At 38.4% G+C, this 21300-nt stretch overlaps 2 protein-coding genes across 8 annotated transcripts in view; one reads left to right on the top strand and one right to left on the bottom strand.

Annotated features, from left to right (window-relative positions):
* FILIP1L (filamin A interacting protein 1 like) overlaps window positions 1-1674 on the bottom strand; it is a 298130-nt gene extending 296456 nt beyond the window's left edge. Inside the window, exon 1 of one of the 2 annotated variants that reach the window (XM_021071310.1) lies at window positions 166-1674. The gene's annotated coding sequence lies outside the window, so the exon portion shown is untranslated. The remainder of the gene's footprint in view (window positions 1-165) is intronic. The other variant, XM_021071312.1, reaches the window with a different exon arrangement.
* Window positions 1-21300, top strand: part of CMSS1 (cms1 ribosomal small subunit homolog (yeast)) — a 393374-nt gene that overhangs the window by 301118 nt on the left and 70956 nt on the right. The window contains exon 2 of one of the 6 annotated variants that reach the window (XM_021071316.1): window positions 430-584. The exons of the other annotated variants lie outside the window; for them this stretch is intronic. Coding sequence (XP_020926975.1) covers window positions 530-584 — 55 coding nt within the window. The 5' untranslated portion in view covers window positions 430-529. The remainder of the gene's footprint in view (window positions 1-429; window positions 585-21300) is intronic. 6 annotated transcript variants of the gene reach the window in all.

Genomic DNA, 21300 nt, shown 5'->3' with positions numbered 1-21300 from the left:
GTCATCATCCCTTATAAGCCCTTAATCATACCTGAGATTTATTGTATTCCCTTGCATAATACCCAGAAGATCCTTCTCCTGGAGAGCAGTATTGGCAATTCCTGGATATTGGATAACACAGAAACATCCCCAAAGTCTCTTTTCAATAGCAGTAGGGACACTTACCTTACAGTGCAGGTGCCTTTGCTTGATCACATTCAGTAGTCCTCTCTTCTCATCCCCACCAAAATCCAATAGTGGAATCCAGGGACCAACAATGTTTTCTTCTTTTCTTTTTGGACACTTTCTCAGTTTTTGTTTTGTGGACCTCAAAGCCACGGAAAAATTGCAACCAGGAGTTATTGACAGTTCTGCAGAGGAGAGGCAGTGAGGAGCCCAACACTGACTGGGCCCAAACACTAAATATAACCTTCTTCCCTCTCCGGGCAGCGTCCTTCATACTCTGAAGACAGACGACCTTGCAGAATCCCTCACCCTACAGCTTGCCAATCTCCACGGAAGAAAGGGGCTAACTGAACTGAGCTGCAGGATGAGGCGACCCAAAAGCTGGGAGCCATCTGCTCAGAGCAAACAAGTAGAGGCAGGTATAGGCTCCGTGAGTGTGTCTTGTGTATGCGTTTGTATGTTTGCATGCCTGTGCCCAGCAGCTGCTCTCCAGATTAGAAGACACCACTCTTTGGCAGGCAACTCTGAAACCACCCTCTTGGGTAATTTCGAATTCATGTGCACATCTTGGCTGAGAGAGGAAACCTCCCAGGCACAACCTGGGTCCCTTTCTCTGCCCCAAATACACTATGAACCACAAACAAACAGCAGTGCCAGCATCTTAAGAACAGATGCCCAGATGGACATTAGACTGCACTTGATTTTGTACCCTGCAACCAAGAACTGATGCAAGCCTTTTTTGAGATTTAAGTAACAAGGGCATGACCTCTTTTTTGACAGTCATAACCCGAGCACTGCAGAGATTCACTGTTATTAACGCTGTGTTGAACTTTAACTTGAATGCCTGCCTGTTCCATTCACCGTCACAAAGACAAAATACAAAGTGCTGAGGAAACGTTAGAGCGACATTCAAATATATGATGGTATTTATTATTATTATTAAAGGTTTTTGTTTTCTATTATTCAGGTATTAAGAAAAAACTCATACTTTGCATTGCTAAAATTTGAGGAATCTAATTTTCTCTTAAGTGGTATCACTTATTCCGATTGGAGGGGGAGGGGCAGGAAGAAGGAGCTTGACCATCTCTTCAGCCAAGTACATACTGCATCACTAGTTTGGTGTCAGGTCCTCTACCAAACATAGTCTCCACCAGCCTGTGCTGAATCTGTGCATTATTTTATTTAATCCTCATAGCTTCCTTTTAAGACATTCCCTGTATTGGTGATCAAATAAGAAAACCGAAGTTCACAATACTTAACTAACTTCCCCAGAGTCTCATGGTTAATAAATATCTAATTGGGGATTAAAATTTGGTTAGAGTCACACCAAAAGCCATGTTCTATATTTTCAACTCTTATCATTGAAATAATTTCAAACTTACAGAAAAGATACATGAATAATAAAGAATTCCCATATACTCTGCACTCAGAGTTCTCCAATTTTTAGCACTTTACCACATTTGTTTCCCCCCCCTTTTTCCTCCTGATTTCCCTCTTCCCATCCACCCCATTTTGTTTATATATATGTGTTTATATATTTTTCTGAATCGATTTATATACTTCAGTGTTGCTATCCTGAAAGTAATTCGTTCTTCTACATAACTTAGTATAACAATCAAATTCAGTAAATTATCATTGATACAGTATTACTTTCTAATTCATAGTTGCCCTTCACCTTTTCACCAAATATCTCAATAATATCCTTTATAGGATGAAAATTTGTTTTTTTTCTTTTGGTCCAGGATTATATGTAGCATTTAGTTGTCATGTCTCTTCTTCAGTCTTATGCTGTTCTTCAGTCTTTCCTAGTCTTTTGTGACCTGACATTTTTGAAGAGTATGTTTTGTAAAATGTTCCTCAGCTTAGTTTTGTGTGATATTATTTTTTATTATGAGACTGAGTTTGTGCATTTTTTGGCAGGAATACCACAAAATCAATGCTGTATTCTTCTGAGTTAATCATATGAGGAGATATATAAATGGTGTTGGTCCATACCAGCCCCACTTTGTTAAGGTGGTATCTACCAGTTGTCCACTATAAAGTTACAGTTTTTTCCCTTTGCAATTAGTAAATATTTTATGGGAAAATAATTTGAGACTATGCAAATATATTGCTCCTAAATAAACTTTCTACTCTAAGGAAGAATATACCTTCAGTGAAATATTATTCAGCCTTTAAAAAGGATGTAGAGATTTCCCATTGTGGCTTAGCAGAAACGAGCCCAACTAGTATCCGTGAAGATTCGAGTTTGATCCTTGGCCTCACTCAGTGGGTTAAGGATCCGGCGTTGCCATGAGCTGTGGTGTAGGTCACAGATGCAGCTTGGATCTTACATTGCTGTGGCTGTGGCATAGGCCAGCAACTGCAGCTGTGATTCGAACCCTAGACTGGGAACTTCCACATGCCATGGGTATGGCCCTAAATAACAGGGAAAAAAGGAAAGGATGGATATCTGATAATATGTTACAACATGAATGAACCTTGAAGATAAATGTTAAGCGAAATAAGCCAAACACAAAAGAACAAATACTGTATGATTCCACATAAATAAGCTACCTAGAATAGTGAAATTCATAGAGATAAGATTACAAGGGCTGAGGGGAAAGGAGAAGAGGAAATTATTGTTTCATGGGTATAGAGTTTATGTTTGGGATGATAGAAAAAAATCTGGAGATGGATAATGATAATGGTTGCACCACAAGGTGAAAGTATGTACCTAATACCACGGAATTGTACACTCAAAAATGGCTAAGAGAGTTCCCCTGTGGTACAGCATATTAAGGATTTGGCAGTGTCACTGCAGAGGCTTCAGTTGCTGTTGTGGCACAGGTTTGATCCCTGGCCTGGGAACTTCCATATGCCACAGGTGTGGCCCTAAAAAAGCAAAAAAAAAGAAAAAAAAAAAAAAAGCTAAGATGGCGAATATTTACTACAATTTTTAAAATTTATTCTAACCATTTTAATGAGAACACTAAAAAATTTAACATTACATAAATGTATTATATTTCTGTTAGATAGCATTTCTATAATATTGTATTATGATTACAAAAAAATTAATTCCTTATCAGAACTTTCCCTTTTCACATGGCATATTGAAGAGATTCTAACATACCATAATAGGCCTAAATTGGATTTTGTTTGAAAGAGTTAAATAACTTTTCACTTAAAATTATATTGATAATATAGATTTTTGAAATGTAACTTTATAAGACAGTAGTCATTTGTTGTCTTAATAATTCTTAATTTTCCATTTGCACAGTACCCACTGGGCCTCTTTTGCAGACCTAACGTAATTGTATCTGCTTGTGTTTATCGTAAAATAAAATTATCATGAATTCCATCATGATTAATTTTTCCTTGAGTCTGTGGAATTGATATTAGTCTATCAATTAAATTTCAGAAGTCGAGCCCCAAAGACAGATATTCTCTCCCATTCCTGTAGCCTTCTTATCACAGTGTCTTCTGCAAATGGTATCTTCAGGGGGAGGAAAGACAGGAGAGTTGGGCCGACTTATAGTTCTCTGGTGGAACAGACAGCTGATGGAATTATGAGTACACATATACGTAACCAGAATAAATTCTCTAAAGGGTCATATTCCTACCTAGTCACTGGTAACCTAGCAATCAAGTAAAGGGAAATAGCAGGAAAAAATATTCCTAATCTTTTAACGTCATTTTTTTCACTGACCCTGGGCTTTGGTTTCCTCCTCTGTGACAGTTTTGTACTGAAAGATATCTTAGTTGTATCTTAGCACTAATATTCTGTGAGTCTGTCAATTGATGGTTGGAAAATGACCCAGGGAAACATAACTTTATGCTTTTTTTGCTCAACTCTTACTAATAGTTATCACTACAGATAGCTGCAAGGTATTGAGAGATATATTAGTATCAGTTCTTGAAGATATGGTGACTTTTAAACTCATTTTAAAATTAGTTTATTTCTTTATTCCTGTGAATTGTGAAAAGAGATGCAGGAGTCTCAGTAGCAGAGCTGGATCATAGGACATCAGAGACAGTGTTCCCTGGGCATGCCTTACATTTTCTTGATTCACATTCCAGACCCATCCTTCCCACTGTCCTCTCCTTACCCCAGGTGGATTATGTTCTTTCTTAATACTCCCACGGCACCCAGGCCTTAACCATACTTTGCCCTCAATCCTACTTTATTGCAATTGCAAGCATACTTGTCTCTCCCCCACTACTGGAAGTTTATAGAGCAGAGTTCATCCTCCAACATTGTAGTCCCAGCCCCAAGCACACAGTCAGAGCACAATAAATATATGTATATGGAAGAAGCATCACTGATCACTTTGACCAAGTGGACAGAGGAGAGAAGCAACCCTAGAGTAAAGCATCTTTAGAAAATCATCTCAGTGAAATGGAAGATCAAGAAGAAAGCACACATATTAAACCTGTTGGTCTTTTTTAAATTCCAGGCTTTTAAACATTTTCCTGATGGACATTTAACAGCAGCAAAATTGACAAATTTCACGTTATCCTCCCCTTCATGTTCCCTAAAAATGGAGTTAATGACATATACATAAAAATAAGGGATCTGGATAATCCACAAAATAGAAAAATATCTCCAGGTAAATAGGTTTAGGAAAACCTGGTATAATGAAGGGTGCCTCCCTCTTCCTTTGTAACCCACCTATGGGGAATGTTTTAGAATTATGCATATTTTGGGGTTTCAAGCTTTTCTAAAGTGAAAATGATGCTAACAGTTTAACTTTTTAAAAAAAGATGAGGAAAACATATCTTTGACTTTGGAATCTTGTTATTACAAATAATTTGTACTTTTTGGTTTCCAGGAGCTCTTTCTTCATATACTTCAGGAATGCCAAAATACCAGGTGACAGCTGTTTTAGCTCTAAGACATTCCTCAAGTATCCTATTTTGATGTCATTATGTAATGCTTTTCTCTTGGCATAGTTATTATCACTCAGTAGCCTTTATATGTATCACTACATAGCTCTCTTCACTTTTGTATCCGTATTACTTTTCCTAATGGGTACTAGTTCTCTCAAAACTAGACCAAAAGGGAGAGAAGGAATAATTCCAGCACCATCTCAAATTGGACCAATTTCTCCTTGGCGAGAAAGTTCTTTGTGAGCAAGAAAATACATGAGTTAGAAGTCTTTCTCCCCTCTCAGCCTTTCTCTTTAAAATGTTATTTCATCCTAGTCTTGTTTTCCTTTCTAATGACTTTTTTTTTTTTTTTTTTGTCTTTTTGCCATTTCTTGAGCCGCTCCCGCAGCATATGGAGGTTCCCAGGCTAGGGGTCGAATCGGAGCTGTAGCCACCGGCCAACGCAAGAGCCACAGCAACGCAGGATCCAAGCCACGTCTGGGACCCACACCATAGCTCAGGGCAACGCCGGATTGTTAACCCACTCAACAAGGCCAGGGATCGAACCCGCAACCTCATGGTTCCTAGTCGGATTTGTTAACCAGTGCGTCACAACGGGAACTCCTCTAATGACATATCTTATAAAAAGATGTATCAACAGAGAGCTTGTTTCTTCTTTCAGCTTAAATCTTGTCTTAGTAATTGCTGTTGCACAATTTTCAGTTCACTTGAACATGTATTTACTGAGTGCCCACAATATACCATGCAAAACTCAGAATCTGGTAGGAAAGGCACACATCTAAATCCTAATTTTAATGGGCTGTGCATTATAACATAGGGCTAAACACATGCTGTCTGAATCTACTTGAACGCGAGATCGGGAAGGGGCGCTGCTAGGGTGGGGGTGGAAGTATTCAAATTGGATGCTTTGGGGGAGGTGTAGGTTTCTGCCTGGAGAAGTGTAAGAAGGAGAGCAAAGGGCACAATGTGTGCACAAACTTGCTGGCAGGAAAGAACATGATGGACTCAGCAATGGCAAGCTGTCTCCATACTCAGAGAACAGGGGTATGGTGTCCAGCTTTGTCCTAGGTAAAGTGGAACCTTTATTTGAGTCCAAAATGTTAAGGACCTTGATGCTTTGATCCCAGATGTTATAAATGTACTCTGTAGACAGTGGGGAGACACCAGAGGCATTTTAGCAGAAAATTATAGTCAGGAGGTACAGTGTAAAACCCTCAGGATTTGGAACCAGAGGCTTCTTTATGGCTGTTTCTCCTGAGAAGAAACTTGGTGCTTATCTAATTTTAGCCTCTTGTTTTATTCATGAATATTGTGTAACTCAGGTTTAAATTTCACACCACCAGGTGCCATGTCCTTGACATAAAGCCTTAAAGAAGCCACTATGTCACAGCTTCCCCACAGTGGTCCCTGAGTTTAAGCAAGATTATCCCTGAGCATGTGATCCCTGAGAGGGTCACTTTTTACTGATGTAGGATGCCGAGACCTCAGTGGGGTGAGAATGAGGAATGGCTGAGGCTGATCCAGCCTGGAGACAAGCAGCATACATTACAAGTTAGATATTTCAGCCTTGGAGGGAGGATCTGGGCAGGTGGCTGCAGTGTGATTCCAGGTGAGCTGCCTGAGTTGGGACCAGATTCCAAGTGGCAGCTAGGAAAAGGGGAGCAGAAGGCATGAAGGGATAAGAATTTTGCAAGGAAGCTGAACCCTATCCGAATAAACTAGGTGCTAAGTAGCTATAGACCTAGCAGAAAAATTAATACCCTGAGGAAAGCAAGAAGAAAGATCGATCCTAAGGGCTGAGCAAATCAGGAAGTGACTGGAGAAAGGCTACTGTGCATCTAGTACATGAGTAGCCAGGGCCCACTCCAGGCCCTCCAGAGAGTATCCCTAGGCAGGAAGACAATTCTAGGTCTCCCTTTTTGGTATAGCCAGGCCAGACATAGTTCTTACTGGCCAAAGAACCAGACAGAACACAGTCTGGAAACTCCACATCTTTTTTAGATACTGAGCAGGGTTAAAGAGAAAGTCCTGGTACCCAGTATAACTAAGTTTCCAGGCAACTCCATTGTTCAGCATCTCAGGTCACAGTGACAAGGGTGTTCCACTCAGACCAGCTTCACAAAAGCTCCCCAGGGATACATTATACTATCTCCATTCTTAGTGTTCTGATGCTTGACTTTAAGATTCTTTTATAATTTTTCTTAAGGAACACTGTGCTACATACATAATAGCAACTCTGCTTTCAACCGCAAATAGCTTAAATGACAAAGGGCTAATCCTCCCTTATTCAAAATGTATTGTATGCAGAACCTGGTGTTATAAAACAGTCATTTTGAAACTTTCCATTTGTAGCCATAAGTCAGATCTCCATTCTTTTAGCCTGTCCAGTTCACTCAGGGTGGTCCTGGTTAAAATGAATACATGAAAACCTCTAACAGAAATTCAAGATTTCATTAGTATGGTAGTATTTATGGTAGTAAAAACATAAAATTAAAAAATGACCTCTTCTAATTTTTTAATTTACTATTTACAATTATATTCAGCTTATTCATCCATTTAACAATTATTTATTGCCTTTCTGCTGTATCTAGTACTATTCTGAACACTGGATATAGGACCAAAAAAAGATATTATTCCAACTATAATGGAAAAAACAAAAATCATTTTAAAAATTTTAGAAAAGAGAAAAAAAGATATTATTTGTTCCTGCCATCTTGTAATTTAAAGTCTATGGGAGGGACAAATAAAAAGTTTAGAAATAAATCGTGTAACTTGTGATAACGCCATGGTGGAAAGTAAGAGAAAATCGTGACAGAGAATGGAGAGGGAGGAAAGTGCCTACTTTGGATGTCAGAGGAGCGCTATGAAGAGGTGACATTTAAGCTGGACTTGAGTATTGTCAAGGAGCTAGACCAGGTAGAGTAGTCCAGGCATAAGAAGAGTAAGCATAAAGGCTCTGAGGCAAGAAGGGGATTGGCATGTCCTAGGAACCCCAGGAGGTCAGTGTGGCTGGGATGTAGTAGGCCAAGGAGAAGAACAAGGGATACTGCAGGGGTAAGTGGAGGTCCAGTCATGGCAGGGACTGTGGTTGTGGTGGAAAGTGCGAGTATGAGTATTATTCTATGTATAAAAACAAACTGCTATGGGAGTCCTATTGTGGCAGGCACGGCAGGTTAGGGATCCAGTGCTGCACTACAACAGCTTGGGTTGCTGCTGTGGAACGGGTTCAGTCCCTCTCCCAGGAATTTCCATGTGCTATGGACACAGCCAAAAAGCAAAAAAGAATACTGCTGTGGAGTTTCAACCTGGAAAGTTATATCGTCCTATTTACATTTTTAAGAGATTTTTCTGGCTTTCATGTGGAGAATGGATGGGGTCAAAGTGATTAGTGGGGGACCAAACACTGTCTGGACAAAGTTCTGCTGGGTCATGCCTGGAGTTTTCCTGAGGGTAACCCCAGGAAACTCATGGACTCTAGACAACCTGTCATTAATTTTTCTCCATACTGCTTTTTCTCTAAATGCCCAAGCCATTTCTCTCTTTGCCTCGTGGTTAATAGAAAAAGGATGCCAGAAGCACTGTGTTTTGGGTGAGCCAAACAGTCAGGTAGGCTATTCAGGGTAGAATCCTGATCCTAACACTGTTAATAGGAATGCTGCATGTCATTTTCTCTTTGCAAGTTGGCTAAATTCATGCCAACTTTGTACTCTTCTTCACTTTTGTTCCTGGTGCACAGAAAGCACTCAGTAAATGTTTATTAAATGTATTTGACTTGGATTACCAGGAGTGTGCATAGAGAGGGAGAATTAGGAAGTCCGGTGGAGTCCTTTTTATGTTCTCTCTGGAGATGGTATATGTCAGTAGGTTACCATGCTGCTCAAAGAGTTCGTATTTTCAGTCTATGGTGGGTATAGTTCTGGGTGAATAAAATAACTCTCCACTAGAATAAAAGGTTCTGTGTACACGCAAAAGAATTTTGTAAGGGCATCTGGTTAGAGTTTAATGTGACTGAAAAACATTACTATTTTTTTCATGTTTCAATTACCCGAATATGGCTAAAAGTGTACTTTGGATATTTTCCAAAATAAAAACTCTTGAGGTGAGAGAAATTTCAGCCCCAACAATAACTTGAAAATTGGAAGTTGGAATAGCAACTGTTTTTTCAACTGTCTTAACTCTGTCACCAACACTGTGATGATTTGATTACATGTGACAAGTCTGGTTTCTGGCCATTAAACTACACACTTCAGCTATAGGAATCAGTCTTTCCTTTCTTTCACCATGTGTTGATTTAGGGGAAGAAATGAGAACTATCGGGAGAAAGCAAGAGGTTGGGGAGATCAGGCCTTCCTATTAGCCCCCAGGTCACACAACTGGTTACCCTGACCCTCTCAGTAGCTTCATGATTCAGGGCCAGCAACAAACCAATCGTAGGGCAGACTATCCCCATCTTGCAGTACTCACCACCCAGCTTTGTTATTCAGGTGCCGTTAGCTTGTTTAAATATTAGGGACATCCCTTAAGAGGAAAAACATCCTCAAATGGTAAAGGGCCACCTAAGAGCCATGTGGGAAGGGAAGGGATGACACTCCTTAGCAGGGACATGGACATAAAGCTTTTGGTACAGTGTCTGGCACAGAGCAGTCCCTCTAGGTAGAGTGACAGAACCTGTTGATGCCATTATTTTATTTTTGATGAGTCTCATATGGTTACGTACCAGCTTTCAAATCTGTTGTTTCCACTGTTCCTCACCCCCACCAACTCCTCAAGCACTGCTTGACACCTCCTCTGAATAAGGGTTGTTGTCCTAATTTACTCCCTGTATTTAAGTCATTCCTATTCGTGGTATTCTCGTTATTCTAACAGCTCCATCTGGCAAGTGGCATTCTATCTTATTGCTGCTCCAAATGTCCTTATTGGGGGACATTGAGAAGTCCCAAGATACATACCTACACTGTTCCAGCCACTCCATTCCTGGACCTGGCTTCCTCCTTTTTCACATACAAAGGATGTTTTTGTTACCATCTTACTTCAGGGCTTCTCATGACAGAACATAACTCAATTAATTTCTTCAGGCATCTTAGGCACTTTGCTAAAGAGCTCTTTGATCTCAAGTGCCTCATTTTGCTGGAAAGGGAGAAACCTGACACATCTGATCTCTCACTTAGAGAGGTTTGAAATAATCACTTTAGGGCCTGGGAGACACATCTCTTTGTAAAAGAAAGGGATTGCTATTTCTCTGGCTGTCTGCCTTCTTCCCCTGCCCTAAGCCCACACTTGGAAGTCATGGCTGGGCATCTCACTCAACGAAATAAATATTGTAATGGGTCAGGTAATTAGCAGGTAGAATTATGTTTGAGCTGTAACCTGACTCTAATCGCTGACCTCAGAGAGTTGATTTCATATGACATAGCACCTTAGCTGTGTGCTGGATTAGAAGTTTCCACTCATCTTTCCCTCTCGGCCAGATTGCTTTTTCTATTTCTGGACTTGTCCTGTTGATGAGTCAGGTGGCCCAGACTCTTCCTGTGGATGAAAGGGGTACTCCTGTCTTGGATGTATTTTCTGCATTTATAAATTATAAAAAGGAAAAACTCTGTGCTTGTTCCTTGGCATAAAAGTAAGGGAAACTGGAGGATTGAGTGAAGAAAGTATAAAATAGCCAATATAAATAAATCCTGGCCCTGGGGCCTGAAGGCAGCAAGATGTACAACATAGAAAGTGGCACTCCAGTCATAATAAGGAATGTAGGATGTAAAAAGGTCATGTTAATATTTGCCACCAAGTCCTAATCATGAACTTAAAACAGTTTATAAAATAAGATGAAATATTTCTATGAGGACCTGTTTACTCCTGTGGCATAGTAGGTGGATTTTTGTCTCTTTCTTTGTATCAAGCATGGTAATAGTCACCCTGCCTGTTTCCCTGGGTCCTGAACATTTCTCAACAACTGAAGTTCACTGGGGTCTCACCTGCTTTGATTTCTGTAAATGGAATTTGCTACAGGAGTTCAAAGAGATGGTGTACTTTTCATGTTCTTTAAAATATGATATGGTAGTTTCTCTTGTGTAAAAACCAGAATCACCTTTTAAGGCCTAGTTCAAAGCTATTAAATTATCAAAGGAAATTGCTGTGCATTTTGAATTGTGTTGTAATTATTAAGAACCTAAAATCGTACTTCTCCTGAGGAACTGTTTTGTTGTTGTTGCTGCTGCTGCTGCTGCTATTGTTTTTAGCATATGGCTACTCTAAATAATGACAAAGTTTCCTGTGTCAGCTTTCCATTGGCAGCTAGAAACTTAGAGTCTAATTTGTACTCCTTCAATAGCAAAAGTATAGGTTACTAAAACATCTTTAGTGTAACTCTGAGACTGATTTCAGTTCTAATTCTTATTTTTTTTTCATATTCACTCCCACTTTTAATTTATACTGTTTTTTTGTAACCTGCTAAGCCACTTTAAACTCTTTCTAGAATAAGATGGCGCATAGTTAAACCTAACAGCTAGATATTTTTTAAAACTGAAAGAAAGTTGGGAAGAGACAGAGGGAGAGAACTAACAAATAAAAGCAGGCAGGCAGGCAAATATGCAGTGTCAGCAGTTTAACCTCCCTAAACCTCAGTTTCCTTGCATGACCTCTAGCGTTTTTGTAGGTCTCAAAATTATTTTTAGGTAATGAATGTGAACACACTTTATAAGTTATAGAGCTCTATGTACCTTTGTTGTGATTATTTTAAAGCTGTTGTCAATTAAGGCAACTTTCTAATTCCAGTGCCAAGCCTATGGCTCTATCTTCATCTCTGTCCAGTAGAAGGAGCTTTCTGTGTCTGTTCCAAGATCAGGGCCTGGGCTCTTCTGAGAGCTCTCTTGGGGTCCCTTCCAGGAGAGAACCGTAATCCTTAGATCACCACAGAGGCATTGTCCTCTCTTCAAGGATGTCTCTGAAACCTTCAAGCCTGAAAGAGTTCTATACCTGAGCCAGTCCATGAGCCAGGAAATCTCAGTCATCACCACGATCTGGAAAATAGCTGATCAGCAAATCTTATTTACCTCAGTATCTCAGACATCTGCACAAAATTCCCCCAGTACCAGCCTTTCCATTCATGTTCCCATTTCAGATTTGAGGCCTCCAGGGGTATACTGTCTCTCACTTAGAAACTTATAGAACAATCATCTAATTACTGACCCAATCCCAAAATTAGAACCTCTTGGCAGGGGGAATATTTGTAGAATGGGGGGACATGGAGACAGCCTTGGGTGATCACTGCTTAGCCATCATTACTAATGGTATTAAATATAGTTTCTCAAGGGAATTGAAGCAAAAAGATTGAGAATCACACTTCAAATGATCTATTCTTGCGAGAGGCTAGTTATCTCTTTAAAGCAAATTCTAAACAGATAAAAGCTTCCAATAGGTTCCATCAGCATGGCAAGTAGGAGGCAACACATGGTTGAGGGTGAGGGTGAAAGTCCACACTATCTGTGTGGGAATGCTTAATGGGCAAGGGACCTGGGCAAGGTCCTGCATCTTTCTAAGCCCCAGTTCTGAAAAATGGAGGTGGTTATAAGGATTAAATTAAACTGTCCACCTAAAGTGCTTAGCACTGGTGCACTGGAGGGGAGGGGAGGGAAAGGGATGATCTTTACAATTTGAGCCCAGCCCTCCTTCACAGCTTCATTTCACCTGTGTGCACATCACCCAGAAGGACAGCCCCCAGCCTTCTCATATCTGTGACTTTGCACGTGTTGTTCTGGAAGGCCAGTCCTTTCCTGGTCTTTGCACTGAACTGCTACTCTTTCTTCAGCTTCCCAAAGAAAATCACTTCCTTCTGAATGTATTCCCTGGTAATAGATCCTCACCTCAACATAATGCAGAGTTCTGCCCTCCTTGTCCCCCTATTGTTGCATACTCTGCACGAAGATTTTAATTATGTTCATCATGAGAGTTATTATTAAATGTTGCATTTATTTCATTAAGAAATCATAAGAAATTCTAATTTATTTTTTTCCATTTTTTTTAATTATTCAAATGAATTTATCACATCTGTAGTTGTATAATGATCATAACAATCTGATTTCACAGGATTTCCATCCCACAGCCCAGGCCCATCCCCCACCCCCCAAACTGTCTCCTCTGGAGACCATAAGTTTTTCAATGTCTGTGAGTCAGCATCTGTTCTGCAAAGAAGTTCAGTCTGTCCTTTTTTCAGATTCCACATGTCAGTGAAAGCATTTGATGTTGGTGTCTCATTAAGAAAATGTTAATATATGGTAGAGAGGTCATTAATGTTTTATATAACTTTAAACACAATTAGAAATTCTGTGTTGTGAAAGATAAGCCAAGATAACTAAATGCATAATTTTTACTGAGGTATAATTTATATGTATAGAGGTACTCATATCTTAAGTTCCATCAGTTTTCACTAATGACATTTAATCACATCTGAAAGTTCCCTGAGTTCCCTTCCCAGTAAGTCCGTACCCATCCGTCACCCTTTCATACAGAAGCAACCACTCATCTGATTTCTGTCATCCTATGTTACTGTTGCCTACTCTAGAAGTGCATATAAATGGAATCATACAGGCTATGTTTAATTGTATCCTGCTTCTTTCATTCACCTTTCACTCATGCTTTTGAGACTCATCCATATTGTTGCATTTATCAGTAGTCCATTCCTTTTATTACTTAGTAGTGTTCCATTGTATGAATATATCAGAGTTTATCTGTTCTCCTGTTGTCGAGCACCTATCACATTGTTTTCGTTTTATTTTTTAAATTATTATACATCAAAATTAACCTTTTTTTCTTTTGACATACATGTCTATGAATTTTAACACACTTACAGATGTGCGTGACTGCCACCATAATCAGTGTGCGAACAATCCCGTCACCTTAGAAAACTCCCTGGTCCTGCCCTTATAGTTCTACTTTCCCCCCACCCCAAGTCCCTACCACTTCATATCTGTTCCTCATCACCATAGCATAACTTTGCATTTTATTCTATTTTTGACCACACCTGCAGCATGCAGAAGAAGTGGCCAGGGATCAAACCAGTGCCACTGCAGTAACTAGAGCCACAGCAGTTCCTTAACACACTGAGCCACCAGGGAACTCCCACCACATTGTATTTTAATTGCTTATATACCTGGCTGTTGTTCTAACTATATTGTAAGCTTTTCAGAGTAAGGATCTTATCTTACTCATCTTGCCTCCTTTGGGCCTAGCACAGTACCTGGTATATAGCAGGTGCTCATTAAATGTTTGAAGGATGAACGAATTAGTGTTCATGAAGCCACATAATGAATCCTTTCATAATTCTTAAGAGGAGGTAGAAAGATGAAGAAAATCAACATTAACTTTGTTCTTTTTAAGAAAATCGTAGGTCCTTTTTTCACAGCAATAATGCTTTTTGATTTTACAAAATTCTAAAGAGTGTTGCCTGGTAATTGCCACGTGAGAATATGTTGAGTCACACAAAATGAATAATCTTTCATAAAAGGAGTTCAGTAAATGTTTAATTACACTAAAACTATTACTACTGGTTAAGTTAAAACATGGAAATTAAAAAGAAAAGGTTAAACATGCCTCTTTGTCTATTACCTATTTCTAAGTATATTGGAGAAGTCTAAAATTCTCCCCCAGAGTCTTTAATATATTTTCCAGGTGTTCTCAGTTCTATAAGGATTCTCTACACTATATTTAGAGAAACTCAATATTCACATTGTTACTTTTGACTGAAGTTTTGGTTTCCATATTTTTCCCTAAACCAGTGTCATCTTTATCTGAAATTTATTTTACTAAAGTCATTATTATTGCAAGTGATACTTGGTTCTTATAGCTAGTATCTTCCCCAGAGCATATTCAGTTCTTTTCAGCTTGAACTTTGCTTTTCCTTTTTTCCCTTCAGTATTTATTGTTGTTTCCTTTTTCATTAATCACAATGCTGAAATTACTCTGTATATATCCTTCTTACCCTCTTAATTTCATCCATCAGGACATTATCTCTTACAAACTGAGCCCTTTGCCAGCTTCATGTCATATTTCTTTAAGCAAATAAATTATTTCCATATGCTTAGCATATAACTGAACCCTGTAGTCTATTCCCTTTTTTAAAACAGAAATGAGGAAACAGCTGTTTCTCAATTCCTATAAAGTGTGTCCTGTTTTATAGATCATGCTGGACAGCTCTATTTTGATGTCTGCAATATTACTTGGTCCTTGAAATTGTGAATTTCCTGGATTAGAATTTCTTGTCTATATTTGGGAAAGATAAGTTAATTCTAGTAGATATTTTGATGTGTTACACAGGCCATGAGGTCTTCTCTATAGTTTGTTTTGGTAGCTACTGGAAGGATTCACATGGAAGAAGAGCAAAGCACAACAAATTTTTAGCTGTTAAGATTAATATTATGTGATCATTTCATTCATTATTTCAGCAGATGTTGATTGAATATATCTGCCAGATTCTAAGCTACATGGAGAGCATATAAGGATGAAAGGACACGGGCTCTCAGGTAGCCCACAGTCTGAAAGGGGAGACAGATGCAGTGTACTGAGTAGTATAATCAAGGGATATCTGAGCTCTATCTACCTAGAGGAGGGGTTGTCAAACTATGGTCCATTTTCTAACTGCCTGTTGTTGTATATCAAGTTTTGTTATAACCATGCCCACTCATTTACATATTTTCAGTGAATGTTTTCATGATTCAATGTTTAGTTGTGACAGAGATCATAAATCCCACAAGCCTAAAGTATTAACTGTTTGTTCCTCTAATAAAAAAAATTTGCCAACTCCTGACTTAGAAGAAAGAACACCAAGAAAGTGTATGGTCACCAAAAAATAGAATAAATGGAGGGCACCTCAGAGGATCCCAGCATTTTACAGGATAAGTAACAGAAGAGAGCCTGTGAAGTAATGGGTTGAGAACCAAACCATAGTGTACTAGAACACAAAGGAGGAGAGCATATCAAAAAGTTGAGCATTTCCCATTGTGGTTCAGTTGTTACAAACCCAACTAGTATCCATGAGGGTTTGTTCCCTGGCCCCACTCAGTGGATTAAGGATCCGGCGTTACTGTGAGCTGTGGTGTAGGTTGCAGACACAGCTTGGATCTGGCGTTGCCATGGCTGTGGTGTAGGACAGAAGCTGCAGCTCCAATTCGACCCTTAGCCTGGAAACTTCCATGTGCTAAAAGTGTGGCCCTAAAATGCAAAAAAAAAAAAAAAAAAAAAAAAAAAAAAAAAAAAGAAAGAAAGAAAGAAAGAAAAAGAAATTGAGAGTCCACATCATTATCATATGCCCCAAGGTAATCGGGTAAGATGATGGTTATAATGACCATTTCCTGAAAATATACTTATGTGCCAGACTGTGTGCTAAACAGTTTACATTTTACTATGTTAAGACTCCTTGTGATATCCCTATATGCTTGGCACTATTAATATTCCCATTTTGTAGAGGAAGAAATGAAGGCACAGAATGAGCAAGTGACCTTTCCAAGTTTTAAATGGCAGAGGTAGGGTTCCAGTCTAGGCAGCCTGTCTCTGGAGAGCCTGTAATTTTCATCCCTGTCTCATATTAATTTGTCAGTGAAGGAATAATTGATGTCCTTAGCAAGAGTAATTTTAGTGCCATGATGGAGGTAGAGCATAGCTTCAAATGACTGATGATACTACTTACTACAAGCTATGCATTGTTCTGAGTTTTACAGTAACTCATTTAACTTCTTAACAACCTCATTTTATATTTAAGGAAATCACCGCACAGAAAGGTGAATTAACTTGCCCAAAGCCACACAGATACCAAGTGAGAGAGGTGTGATATGAGAGTCCATAGAGTAACAGTGTGACTTCTCTGCATTCTTGCTGAATGCAAGACCTCCATCCATCCCTGGCCCTTTCCGTCTCTCTCAGAGTAGGCCCTCTTTTGTTACTTCTTGCACCCCAATGTGGTAGCCATTTGGAAAATAAAAAAAGAAATCTCAATATGTTTTTTAAAGTAATATGATGGTATGGTACCCACAGAAGACTCACAGGCAGAGCAATGGAACCACACCCAGCCATATGTATGATTTGTATTTTGATTAAATGAAAGTGCCATAATAAGTTATGAGGGAAGGAAGAATCCTTTAGCAACATGTTAGGACAATTGATTATATATTTGAAAAGATAAAGTTAGAGCTTCACCTTATACCATAGACAAAATCTACCCACAAAGGATTTAAGTTAAATTTAAGTTAAAAAAAATTAACCAATCTTTTAAAAAAAACTAGATGAAACTATCTACTTTGGGATGGAATGAACTTTTCAAAACATTGTTGCAACTAAAAGGGATAATGTATTTGATTTTATTACAATTTAAAACATCTATAGGTCAAGTCATTTTAAAAATTAAAAGATAAAACAACTTCTCGAGTTCCCATTGTGGCTCAGCAAGTTAGGGACCTGATGTTATCTCTGTGAGGATGCAGGTTTGATCCCTGGCCTCACTCAGTGGGTTAAGGATCTGGCTTTGCCACAAGCTGCAGCATAGGTCACAGATGTGGCTCGGATCCGGTGTTACTGTAGCTATGGCATAGGCCACAACTGCAGCTACAATTCGGCCATTTAAAAAGAAAAAAAAAAAAAGAGCTTGCTTTAGCCTGACAGTCATATAGGCCCAAACACATTCTAGAAAAAAAGAGTCTATATTTTCTTACTTTCCTTCCCCACATTTTATGATTTTGATGTCCTTTTTTAACATCTTCATGTTTATCCTTTTGCTGTTCCTTGTTTATCATCATTTTTACAGTAGTTTTTTTTTTTCCCCCTTTTAATTCTGCATACTGGCTTATTTAAGTAATTACTTTCCAATTGTAATTTCCTCTATCTTATTTCTTCTTATGTTTTTATTTAGAGGAGCCATTTCAGTATTTCTTTTAGAATGGGTTCAGTATTGCTGTACTCTATCAGTTTTTGTTTGTTGGAGAAATTTTTTATTTCTAATTCTGTTTTAAATGATAATCCCATTCCTGGGCCTATGTCCAGACAAAACTTTCATTGAAAAAGATACATGCACCCCTGTATTCGTTGCAGCACTATTCACAATAGCCGAGACATGGAAACAGTCTAAATGTCCAATGACAGATGAATGGATTAAGAAGATGTGGTATATATATGCAATGAAATACTACTCAGCCATTAAAAAGAACAAAATAATACCATTTGCAGCAACATGGATGGAACTAGAGACTCTGATACTAAGTGAAGTAAGTCAGAGAGAAAGACAAATACCATATGATATCACTATATCCAGAATCTAATATATGGCACAGATGAACCTATATACAGAAAAGAAACAATATCATGACATGGAGAACAAATTTGTGGTTGCCAAGGGGGAGGGGGAGGAAGTGGGATGGACTGGGAGTTTGGGGTTAGTAGATGCAAACTTTTGCATTTGGAGTGGATAAGCAATAAGATCCAGCTGTATAGCACAGGGAACTGTATCTAATCACTTGTGTGATGGAACATGATGGAGGATAATGTGAAAAGAATGTATATAAATGTTATTATAACTGGCTCACTTTGCTGTACAGCAGAAATTGACAGAACATTGTAAATCAACTATAATTTAAAAAAACTAAAAAAGGAAAAGAAATACACATAGCTAATAAAAAGTAAAATATTTGCTCTCAGTCATAATCAAATAAATACAAATTAAAATAATGAAATGTAATTTTTACCTATTAGCAATGTTTAAAAAATTCAGTATTTGCTGGAGTGTGATTAAATAGGTATTTTTATACATGTCGATGACTTTAAAATTGACCCAAAACCTTCTGAAAAAATAGTTTAGAAGTTGTTAGGACACTTAAAAACAAGCATGTATACCTTCTTACAACATAATTTCTCTTCTAAAAATCTATTCTAATCAGAAATGTTAGAAAAGTATCTATTACAATAAATTTATAAAGGTGACTTGTAGAAATAATCTAAGTAATGATAGAGGAATAAATAAATATAGGATACTCAAGCAACAGTTTGTTATATAGACATAAAAATTTTTAAGACTACTAACATGGGAAAATACTCATGGTATAATATTAAAATATAAAGTATTTGATTATGACATGTAATTCCAGATAAAGTTGTGTCACTGTGTGTGTATATATACCTGTATATATATACACACATATACTCATATACACAGAGAAATAGAACAAAATGTAGAAATAACTACCAAAATTATAAATACGTATCTCGTTATCTTTTTATGGTAATGCCAACTTTTTTCTCTTTATTTTCTGAAATATCTGCAATTAGTATGTATTACTTTTATATTAGGAAAAAATGGTTAAAATTTTTATTAATAATGACCCCACCAAAGACCTCAAAGTTATGGTTCTTGAAGATCATTCCAAACACAAATCCCTCTCTGCATATTCCCATGTAGTTGGTAATTAGTTGATAGGTTAATATTCTTTTGTCTTTTGTCTTTTGTCTTTTTGTTGTTGTTGTTGTTGTTGTTGTTGCTATTTCTTGGGCCGCTCCCGCGGCATATGGAGGTTCCCAGGCTAGGGGTTGAATCGGAGCTGTAGCCACCGGCCTACGCCAGAGCCACAGCAACGCGGGATCCGAGCCGCGTCTGCGACCTACACCACAGCTCACGGCAACGCTGGATCGTTAACCCACTGAGCAAGGGCAGGGACCGAACCCGCAACCTCATGGTTCCTAGTCGGATTCGTTAACCACTGCGCCACGACGGGAACTCCTAGGTTAATATTCTTAAACCTAGTTTACCATCAGGGAACTTTAAGGATGAAGTAATAAAGTACCTTGTCATAAGTTGCACACAAAGGCGGTAGATCTGGCTTTTCCATTGAGAAGCTGGGCAAAAGTTAATCATTCTGAAGCAAGGCATGTGAACATAACACTCACCTTTAACAATTCACAAGTTGCACATTAATGGCACACATTAAGTAATCTAATAGGTAGGTGAAGTCTCTGTGAAGGCTATAGGGCAATCTTAACAGAAACTGTGTGCTTTTCCATTGTAACATTTCTCTTCCTTGGACTCACACTTAATAACAAGCATGAGTGGGTAGCAGGTTCAACTATAGCCTCATAGGCCTGTTCCTTACAAAATTTATTCAGGAAACGTCGTAACTCACATATCCATGTGATGGGCCATGTTCACCTATATTTTTTTAAATATTGCCCTATACTTTAAATGTACTTCAGCATTTCACCTCACTCTGGACATTTTGACTTGTCCAGAGTATACAGCATTCTTAATAGAAATTGGCCTGAACCAGAAGAGAATCATAAATGATAGCAATATGACTTCGTCATTCCACAAATGAGAAGACTATGGCATAAAAATGATTTTTTCCAATATCATGAAGTTAGAACTAGAATCTAAGACTTCTAGGACTTCCTTTGTCACTCTTCTGTACTGGCACTTTCCAAAAGGTGCACACAGAGTGCTGGTCTGGGAGCTGTTAATATTTCTGCTGCAAAGAGCAGAATTCAGGAGTCAAATAAGTCTGAAGTTGATCTCATTTCCATTCTCACGCTTGGAGAGTAGTAATACATATTAATATATTAAAGAATCCCTTCAAAAAAATTAAAATTAAAAAAAAGAATCCCTTCAATAAGATAGATACTAAATCAAATGGAATGTGAGAACAACAAGCATACACCAGGACAAGTCTAGGCAAACCAGGATGTGTTTTCTTCCCAGCTAAAATATAGGATAGAGGCAGGAGTGGTAGGAGAGGGTTGCTAACAGGTATCTGGACTAATTGGGTGGTATGTTTGTTTGTTTTGGAGGAGGGGATCTGTTCACCACATGCAGTAGATTCCCAGTTAGATGAGTGTTATTCAAATATAAAAACATATATTATAACACTGTGTTCTACCCACAAAGCCCCATGGATTCCAGCGCCCAGCCTAATAACTAGTACCACCTGAATGCTACCTCATTTGCTTTCTAAGTTAGAGGGGCAGTATTGCGTGGTGGTTAAGAGCAAACTCAAAACCACCTAGATCCAAATCCTGGCTCTCTTTCTCATTAACCTTGGGCAAGTTCTTCCATTTCTATTTCTGTAGAGATATGGTAATAGTACCTATCCGATAAGATTGAATGAATTCATATATGTAGAGCATTTAGAACATTGTCTTGCTCAAAGTAAGGACTGTGTAGGAATTATTATCATTATTACTATTTTCTATTCTAGGAATGGAGAATTTATATGTGGTAGTGCTTCCAAATGTATCAAGTATTCT

Source organism: Sus scrofa, chromosome 13 (genome assembly GCF_000003025.6).
Source record: "Sus scrofa isolate TJ Tabasco breed Duroc chromosome 13, Sscrofa11.1, whole genome shotgun sequence".
Taxonomy (NCBI): domain Eukaryota; kingdom Metazoa; phylum Chordata; class Mammalia; order Artiodactyla; family Suidae; genus Sus; species Sus scrofa.
This window is presented reverse-complemented; position numbering and strand designations above follow the sequence as displayed.